Source organism: Thamnophis sirtalis, unplaced genomic scaffold, assembly GCF_051295495.1.
Source record: "Thamnophis sirtalis isolate CommonGarterSnake01/CBP01778 unplaced genomic scaffold, rThaSir2_p1.2 scaffold_10, whole genome shotgun sequence".
In the NCBI taxonomy this organism is placed as follows: Eukaryota; Metazoa; Chordata; class Lepidosauria; order Squamata; family Natricidae; genus Thamnophis; species Thamnophis sirtalis.
The window spans coordinates 71,347,635-71,357,402 of NW_028261390.1; the positions used below are offsets into that span (position 1 = coordinate 71,347,635).

Genomic DNA, 9,768 nt, shown 5'->3' on the forward strand with positions numbered 1-9,768 from the left:
AAATCCCAGCTCCCTTGGTCAAAGATCCCAGCTCCCTTGGTCAAGATCCCAGCTCTCTTGGTCAAAGATCCCAGATCCCTTGGTTGGAAATCCCAGCTCCCTTGGTCAAAGATCTCAGCTCCCTTGGTCAAGATCCCAGCTCTCTTGGTCAAAGATCCCAGCAGTCTTGGTCAAAGATCCAGATCCCTTGGTTGGAAATCCCAGCTCCCTTGGTCAAAGATCCCAGCTCTCTTGGTCAAAGATCCCAGCTCCCTGTGTCATAGGAGCACAGAATAACCGACAGAGTTGGAAGTTGGAAGGGACCTTGGAGGTCTTCTACTCCAACCCCCTGCTGTGGGAAATAGGAACCCTCAACCATTTCAGACAAGTGACTGTCCAGCCTCTTCTTAAAGACCTCCAGTGATGGAGCACCCATCTGGAGTGCAAGCTATTCCATTGCTCTCTCTGTTGGGAAATTAACTCCTTAGTTCTAGGTTGCGTCTCTCCTGGATTAATTTCCATCCATTGAATCAGAATAGAGCTGGAAGGGACCTTGGAGGTCTTTGAGTCCAGCCCCCTGCTCAAGCAGGAGACCCTACACCATTCCAGACAGATGGTGGTCCAATCTCTTCTTGAAAACCTCCAGTATCGGAGCATTCACAACTTCTGGAGGCGATTAATCCACTGATTAATTGTCCTCATTGTTAGGAAGTTTCTCCTTAATTCCACATTGCTTCACTCCTGGATTAGTTTCTGTCCATTGTTTCTTGTCCAGCCTGCTGGTGCTTTGGAAGTTAAGTTGACCCCCCCCCCTCCTCTTTGGGGCAGCCCCTCAGTTGCTTCTAAGTTGCTTCTCTCCATACTCTTCAATATCTCTGTCGATAAGAGTGGTATATTGGAATGGGAGATTGACAGATCAGAATTTTACCCCAGATCTCCAGAATATAGAAGAAGAAAAGGGAGAAAATTTGGCAGAAATAATGATAGAAATCCTGCCAGAAGCATTAGTGGCAACCAAAGGGAAGATGATGGAAGGAATTGACAAGACGTTTTGAGTCTTTACAAGATATGATGTGAAAAACAAATTGCCAAGAGCAGTCCATATAAGATTTATCAAGAAAGCTATTAGAACACCAATACTACAAATGGCAAGAGATAAAAGATTGTATTACTTATTGGATGGATCCAGGATGATGTAATGAAACGCTATAATAAATATTAATTTAAATTTATTAAAATTTAGAATATTTCACATAAAATGAAGTAATAATAGTTACCGTCAAATAAATGACTAACGGTGATAATAACGTATACATAAATACTAGATTCATAATATGAGATTTTATATAAATTGTAAATGAGGGCTATGGAGAGGATGCACAAATGTTTTGTAACCAAAGATAAACAATTTTATAAAATCTGGGACTTTTTTTATCAATGGTTAGACAAAAAAATATGGAAGTGAAATATGCTAAGAGAATTTTACAATACAAGGATAATGGAATGATACAGAATATAATACAAAGATGTACTATTACTGGATGGAGTTAGGATGATGTAATGAAATGCCATGCTATACATTTATTCAAAATTCAGAATATCTCACATAAAATGAATATGGGATAACATCTTTGGCGATCTTCTGATGACATGAATGGGGAAACCAGATTCACTTAACGGCATGTTGCTAATTTAAGAACGGCAGTGATTCAACTTAAGCATTTAGGCGGGAAAAGTTGTAAAACGGGGTGCAAAAGTCCCTTCACAAACGTTTCACTTAGCAACATAAATTTGGAGCTCAATTGTGGTTTTCCTGTACATTGTTGGAATGTATAATTTGCAACAACTACAACACTATTCAACCAGTAGATGGCAGCGTTTGTAGGTTTGCTAGGTATAATCTAGGCCCTGTACTCTGTGGTCCTCATGTTGTGAAAGTCGTGTTTCTGTGACGGTGACAGTTAAAACAGTTAAGCAGCAAGTCCATGGTGCTTTTTCATTCTCCAGGGCTGTACACAACAGAATATCTAACACAAATCAAATGAATTCCTGTAGCACAAACTTAAGACTCAAGCCAAATATTGTTGATCGGTGGACATCTTCATAAACATAATCTATATCTATAAAAGGCAACTACCACTCACTCATCACGAAAACTCCAGAACCGTAAAGCCTACAAACTTGAAATTTGGCACATTATGTTCCTCTTGGCTTCTAGGTGCTTGCCAAGAAAGGATTTTTTTGAAATGACCATCAGATCATTAGTAATTCTTATACAGTAATTAACACGCTCTGATGCTAAGGAGTTCTACTCCCCCTCCCCACCTGAAAAGAACTCTGTTCCAACTGCCAGTTGCCTTATATTAACATGCTCAGATGCTAAGGAGTTAGACATTCTACTCCTCCTCCCTACCTGAATAGAACTCTGTTCCAACTGCCAGTTGTCTTATATTATCATGCTCAGATGCCCGTGCATGCGCGTGCATCACCCCAATATGCCACCCCCCTCACATATGCAGCAGAGACCCCAAAATCAGCTGGCCGGCAGGAGGGATGCACGCCTGCCCAGTGGAGCTGAGCTGGGCCGATGGCTCGCGTGCATGCAGAGAAGTCTCCACATGTCATTTGTGGCACGCATGCCATAGGTTCGCCATCAAGAGCCGAGGTGGCGCAGTGGTTAAATGCAGCACTGCAGGCTACTTCAGATGACTGCTAGTTCTGCAGTTCGGCGGTTCAAATCTCACCGGCTCAAGGTTGACTCAGCCTTCCATCCTTCCGAGGTGGGTAAAATGAGGACCTGGATTGTTGTTGGGGGCGATATGCTGACTCTGTAAACCGCTTAGAGAGGGCTGAAAGCCCTAGGAAGCGGTATATAAGTCTAACTGCTGTTGCTATTGCTAACATGGGCCTAGGAAAACCGGAGACAATTAATTTTTCTAGACATGTCATGGGTAAACCTCTTGCTATTGTTGTTATATATAAATAATTTTCCAATGCTCGCATGGTCGGAAATCCATTAGGATATTCCATTGTAACAAGCAAGGAATATTTGTCATTTGACACACTATTTGACCCACAAATCCAGGATCCCAAGTTCTTTTTCCTTTTGTAGAGCCTCGTAGTTCCTTCCAGGGGGTGTGGGAGAAAAAACAAGTTTGACCGTTAGTTTTGAACGAGAGGCATTTAGGAACAAAAGCCATCTGATAATGGTAAAACAGGTAAGACGGTTTCACCAGGCAAATTTACGGCTGACGTAAGAGCTTGCAAGGTCAACCTGGGTATTTCACCCTTTCTCGTCCCTCCCATGTTTGGGGCTTCCGTATTTGGGAAGAGAGTCACAGATGCCCAGATTTTGTTGAATTCAGTCAAAGCCGAATTCATCAAAAATGTCATGAGAAAAGCACAACAAGGAATGTTCCTTCTGCGCCAACTCAGGAAACTCAAAGTGTCAAGGAGCTGCGGATTCTGTTCTACAGAGGAATCATTGAGTCTCTCATCTCCATCACTGCCTGGTTTGGCTCAACAAGACAGACGGAGACTTCAGAGGATAATCAGAACTGCAGAAAAAACAATGGCTGCCAATCTGCCTTCCATTGAGGACCTGCACACTATCTATCATCTATCTATCTATCTATCTATCTATCTATCTATCTATCTATCTATCTATCTATCTATCTATCTATCTATCTATCTATCTATCTATCTATCTATCATTATCTATCATTATCATCAATCATCTATCATTATCTATCATTATCTATCTGTCTGTCTGTCTATCTATCTATCATAATCTATCATTATCTATCTATCATCTATCTTATCTATCTATCTATCTATCTATCTATCTATCTATCTATCTAATCTGTCATATATATAGTATCTGTCTGTCTGTCTGTCTGTCTACCTACCTACCTATCATCCCTATCATCTATCTATCTATCATCCCTGTCATCCATCTATCATCTATCTATCTATCTATCTATCTATCTATCTATCTATCTATCTATCTATCTATCTATCTATCTATCTATCTTCCATCATCTATCTATATATATCACCTATCTATCATCTATCTTCCATCATCTATCTATATCTATCAATCTATCAATCTATCAATCTATCAATCTATCAATCTATCAATCTATCAATCTATCTATCTATCTATCTATCTATCTATCTATCTATCTATCTATCTATCTATCTATCTATCTATCTATCTATCTATCTATCTATCTATCTATCTATCTATCTATCTATCTATCTATCTATCTATCTATCTAGAACTGACAATGTTTTTATCATTACCAAACAATTCTTAATGCCATGTTGAATGCTAATTTTTCAGAGAGGGAAATCAGTTAAGCAGAGCCCTGGAGCCCTGAACTTCTTTGAGGCTTTTCTCTGCATGAATGGGCATGGATGGATGGATGGATGGGCAGGAAGGAAGGACGGATGGGATGGGCAAAGGGAGGGATGGGCAGAAAGGTGCAAAGACCTGTTGGGCCCCTTCCTCCCAGACCCCACTTTTCCATCCCAAGGATCGGGCAGCCTCTAGTCTAGGAGCCCACGGGCGCTCTGCCCAAGCTCAGAGGACGTCGGCTCCGACTCCAGCCCAGGGCCTCGGGGCGGGAGAGCGAGGAGGGGCCGAGCCAGCTGGCTCACCTGCCGCGCCCCTCCCCGCTTCCTCCTTCACCTGTCCACGAAGCAGGATTTCCTCCTCCGCCCCGGGCGAGCTGAGCCCCGCGGCAACGCCATGGACAGCGCCGCGGCCGCTCGATCCCTCCTCGGCCTCTGCCTGCTGCTTTGGGTGAGTCCGTGCCCACCGCCCTCTGCCCGCGACCCTTGCCCGCCAACCCCGCTTCTCCGCTGCACTTTAGAATGAATGAGCTGCAAGGGACCTTGGAGGTCTTCTAGTCCAGCCCCCTGCCAAGCTCAGATGGGCACCGCGGGGTTCTCTCCTTTGCCCCCAAAGCCCCCCCCCCCCCTGGCTTCCCATTCGGTCCGTTCTGTGAATTCCGGCGGCAGAATCCGGCTCAAATTTAGAATGATTGAGCTGGAAGGGACCCTTGGAGGTCTTCTAGTCCAGCCCCCTGCTCAAGCAGGAGAACCTGATACTATTTCAGATAAGTGACTGTCTAGATTCTTCTTAAAAACAGCCTGTGATGGAGCGCCCATGGTTTCTGGTGGCAAGCTGTCCCACTGGTTAATTGTCCTCTGTGGCAGAAAGTTTCTTCTAAATTCCAGGTTATTTCTCTCCTTGATTAGTTTCCACCCATTGCTTCTTGTCCTGCCCTCAGGTGCCTTGGAGAATAGCTTGACTCCCTCTTCTTTGTGGCAACCCCTGAGATATTGGAAGACTGCTATCATGTCTCCCCTGGTCCTTCTCTTCATTAAACTAGACATCCCCAGTTCCTGCAACCGTTCTTCATATGTTTTAGCCTCCAGTCCCCTAAATCCTCTTTCTTGCTCTTCTCTGCACTCTTGTCTCCACATCTTTTCTACATCGTGGCCACCAAAACTGGATGCAAATATTCCAAGTGTGGCCTTACCAAGGCCTTATAAAGTGGTATTAGCCCTTCACGGGATCTTGATTCTCTCCCTCTGTTGATGCAGCCTAGAACTGTGTTGGCTTTTTTGGCAGCTGCTGCACACGGCTGGCTCCTATTTAAATGGTTCTCCACCAGGACTCCAAGATCCCTCTCACAGTTACTACTATTGAGCCAAGTCTCACCTACTCTGTATTTATACTTTTGATTTTTCCTGCTCCTTCTCCCATTAATTAATTCTATTAATTATTAGAAATTAACTAGTTATTAACTAAGGACTTTCTAACATGACTTTCATGTCTAAGGCAGGACTAGAACTCACCATCTCCTGGTGATTGGCCCAAAGTCACCCAATTGGCTTTTGTAGCTAAGGTGGGACTAGAACTCCCAGTCTTTCCATTTCTAGCTTGGTGCCTTAACCACTAGACTCAAGAGTAGATTAAGCAGTGGACTAGAACTCACTGCCTCCTGGTGATTGGCCCAAAGTCACCCAATTGGCTTTCATAGGTAAGGTGGGACTAGAACTCACCACCGCCTGGTGATTGGCCCAAAGTCACCCAATTGGCTTTCATAGCTAAGGTGGGACTAGAACTCACCACCGCCTGGTGATTGGCCCAAAGTCACCCAATTGGCTTTCATAGCTAAGGTGGGACTAGAACTCACCACCGCCTGGTGATTGGCCCAAAGTCACCCAATTGGCTTTCATAGGTAAGGTGGGACTAGAACTCACCACCGCCTGGTGATTGGCCCAAAGTCACCCAATTGGCTTTCATAGCTAAGGTGGGACTAGAACTCACCACCGCCTGGTGATTGGCCCAAAGTCACCCAATTGGCTTTCATAGCTAAGGTGGGACTAGAACTCACCACCGCCTGGTGATTGGCCCAAAGTCACCCAATTGGCTTTCATAGCTAAGGTGGGACTAGAACTCACCACCGCCTGGTGATTGGCCCAAAGTCACCCAATTGGCTTTCATAGCTAAGGTGGGACTAGAACTCACCACCGCCTGGTGATTGGCCCAAAGTCACCCAATTGGCTTTCATAGCTAAGGTGGGACTAGAACTTACAGTCTCTGGGTGATTGGCTCAAAATCACCCAGCTGGCTTTCAGGGCTGGTGGGACTAGAACTCACTGCCTCCTCATGATTGGCCCAAAGTCACCCAATTGGCTTTCATCTCTAAGGCGGGACTAGAACTCACGGCCTCCTGGTGTTTGGCCCAAAGCCACCCAGCTGGCTTTCATGTCTAAGGTGGGACTAGAACTCCCAGTCTTTCCATCTCTAGCTTGGTGCCTTAACCACTAGACACCACTGTCACACCAACCAAATACTAGCAAATATTTAAAAGCTTAGCCCGGAAGCATATAAACGTAATGAATAAATATGGAACTGGGCCAAAAGCTTGAAGAACGGGTGGCTTTTATAGAGATCATTAAAAACAACGCCTGCCTTAACTCCTCTGGAGCCTTATGGCGAAGCGCAATAATTCTTACTTTTTTTCTTTTGTTTCGTTAGAAAAGCGGGATAACGTCGGGGAGGGAAACACGGCTGACCACGCCGATAACTCCGCGCGAGACATTCTCGGAGGATTTTATTCACCTGAAAGTTGGGAACAGAAGTTTGTGGAATGGCGTTGGCATTTCGGTGGCCTATTTCTGCTCCAAGCCTTGCGTCATAACTTTAGAAGCGAAAGCCTCCTTCGACTCCAGGAATGCTGTATCGGTGTACAAGAAACAATGGAAAGGCCACCGCCGCGTCCGGACGAATCGAACCCTTTCCTTGACGTTCCCAAATAGTATGGTCTTCAGAGACGATTATATTATCAAGCGGTCGCTAAATGTAGACTACGTAATCCTCTACGCCTGGATTACCCACAAGGAGGCCGCGATCCACCGCGCTCCTCAAGCAGGAAGCTACTGGCGTGCCGTTGTACGGGACTACAGTTTTTTGGACCCCGTTCCACCTTTCGAGCGTCCGTACAAGGAACACAAGGTCTGCTTGACCTGGAGCGCGGAACAGGCGTGGAAACGCCAAGCTAATAGGATACCGCGGTGTCCTCACGAGAACGGTAGGGACACACGGATTTCTTCTCGCTGGCGACCACGTTGTGAGTTTGTGGTGGTTGAGTACAGCCAGCTCTCCGTTTAACGGTTGTTCATTTAGCCGCTGTTGTAACTGCTGTTGACGCGTGGCCATTTTTCACAATTACGACCGTTCCTGTGCTGGTGGCGCAGTGGTGAGAGTGCAGTACTGCAGCCTATTTCTGGTGCCTGCCGGCTGCCTGCCATTTGGCAATTCGAATCTCACCAGGCTCAAGGTTGACTCAGCCTTCCGTCCTTCTGAGGTCGGTAAACGAGGACCCAGATTGTTGGGGGCGAGAGGTTGACTCTGTAAACCGCTTAGAGAGGGCTATAAAGCTCTGTGAAGCAGTATATAAGTATAAGTGCTATTGGTCTTCCTTCCTTCCTTCCTTCCTTCCTTCCTTCCTTCCTTCCTTCCTTCCTTCCTTCCTTCCTTCCCAGTAGGTAGAATGCAGTATTGCAGGCTGACTCTGCCCACTGCCAGTAGTTCAATCCTGACCTGCTCAAGGTTGACTCAGCCTCCCGTCCTTCCAAGGTGGGTCAAATGAGGACCCAGATTGTTGGGGGCGAGAGGCTGGCTCTGTAAACCGCTTAGAGAGGGACTGTAAAGCACTGTGAAGTGGCATATAAATCCAAGTGCTAGTCCTAGTCCTCCCTACCTCCCTTTCTTCCTTCTGTGGAGGCACAGGGCTTAGGATGCAGCATTGCAGGCTAATTCTGCTGACTGCCAGCAGTTCGATCCTGACAGGCTCAAGGGTGACTCAATCTTCCACCTTTCCAAGGTTGCTAAAACGAAGACCCAGATTTGGGGGGGGGGGCAAGAGGCTGATTCTGTAAAACTGCTTAGAGAGGGATGTGAAGCGTTATATAAGTCTAAGTGCTATTGCTACCTCTCAAACCCCCACCCACCTTCCCTCCCTCCCTTATTTCCCAGGGGTTAGAATGCAGCAGTTAGAAGTTAGTGTTGGAGATGGCTTGGGACAAATAGAATATGTATTAGATAATTCCTGAATCATTCATTAGCCAAGGTTTAGGAATAGGCTAGAGACCAATAGAATAATTAGTAGATTAGTTACTAGTTAGATCATTAGTAAAAATTTATTAGATGATATTTCCCCACAGCATGGAGCAAACTCCTGGTCCCGCCAAACCCCTCTTAAAATTAATTGACTGTGAATTCCGCTCATTCACATCCAGCAAAATCTTTCGAGGGAGGATTTATGGTCACAGACCTTATCTGGCTTGGAGAGCTGCCAGGCCGATATCTGCAAAACTTGGCAAGGAGTCTCGGAGAGTCAGGAATCAATTAAGGGAGCTAATTGTCTCCTGCAAACTCCACTCCCCTTTCGCTCCTAATTTATTCCCTCTGGGAGGGGCCATTCACCATCCACCTGTGGCCTGACTCCCAAGTCGACCCCTGTTCTTTAGCTGTTCCCTTCGCCTGGCAACACTACGCATGCACACACTGGGAACAGGCTCCAGCTGTTCTTCTGCCTCACTGATGTCTGACTCAGAAGGCAGCTGATAACTGGCATACGGCTCTGGCCCCCTCTCTGCCTCCGACACAGAGCCCTCCTCCGAGCCTTCCCCAGACTCCAGGACTGGCCCAGGTTCCTCCCCAACCTCCTCACTGTCCGAATCTGCTGCCAGCTCCTCTGGTTGCTGGCCAGCCACAATAGTGCTCACAAGTTGGCATGCGTTTATGAAGGTTGCAGCATCCCGAGGTCGCCATCTTCCCAGCCAGTTTCGAAAAAGCAAAGTCAATGAGGGAAGCTGGATTCGCTTAATGACCGGACGATTCCCTTAACAACTGCAGTGTGTCATCAAAAAACTGAGTGAGAATATGAGCGAAAGAATTCTGGAGGTTTTTTTAAAAAATCTTTGTTTGTTTGCAAAACCCATCAAAGCCACATGGGACTCTTAATTGCATTAAGAAAGGTCTTTATTTTTATTTTTTTTACAGACCTGATGGAGATCCTCAGCTTCCCATATGCATCCAGTGGGGAGAGGACAGGAATTGTGAAGAAGTTCCCGAAATTTAGAAACAGAGAACTTGAAGCCATCCGGAAGCATCACACAAGTTATCCAATGTAAGCAGAAATGTGTTTAGGCTGCGTGCTTATTTATAATAGAAAATATAGAATAACAGAGTTGGAAGGGACCTTG

The 9,768-nt window shown here is 45.7% G+C and overlaps 1 protein-coding gene across 1 annotated transcript in view; it reads left to right on the forward strand.

The window, feature by feature from the left end:
• The first annotated feature begins 4,670 nt into the window (after positions 1-4,670).
• SEL1L3 (SEL1L family member 3) overlaps positions 4,671-9,768 on the forward strand; it is a 32,104-nt gene continuing 27,006 nt past the window's right edge. Inside the window, 3 exon segments of the mRNA XM_087723707.1 lie at positions 4,671-4,786; positions 7,037-7,589; positions 9,566-9,692. Coding sequence (XP_087579833.1) covers positions 4,733-4,786; positions 7,037-7,589; positions 9,566-9,692 — 734 coding nt within the window. The 5' untranslated portion in view covers positions 4,671-4,732.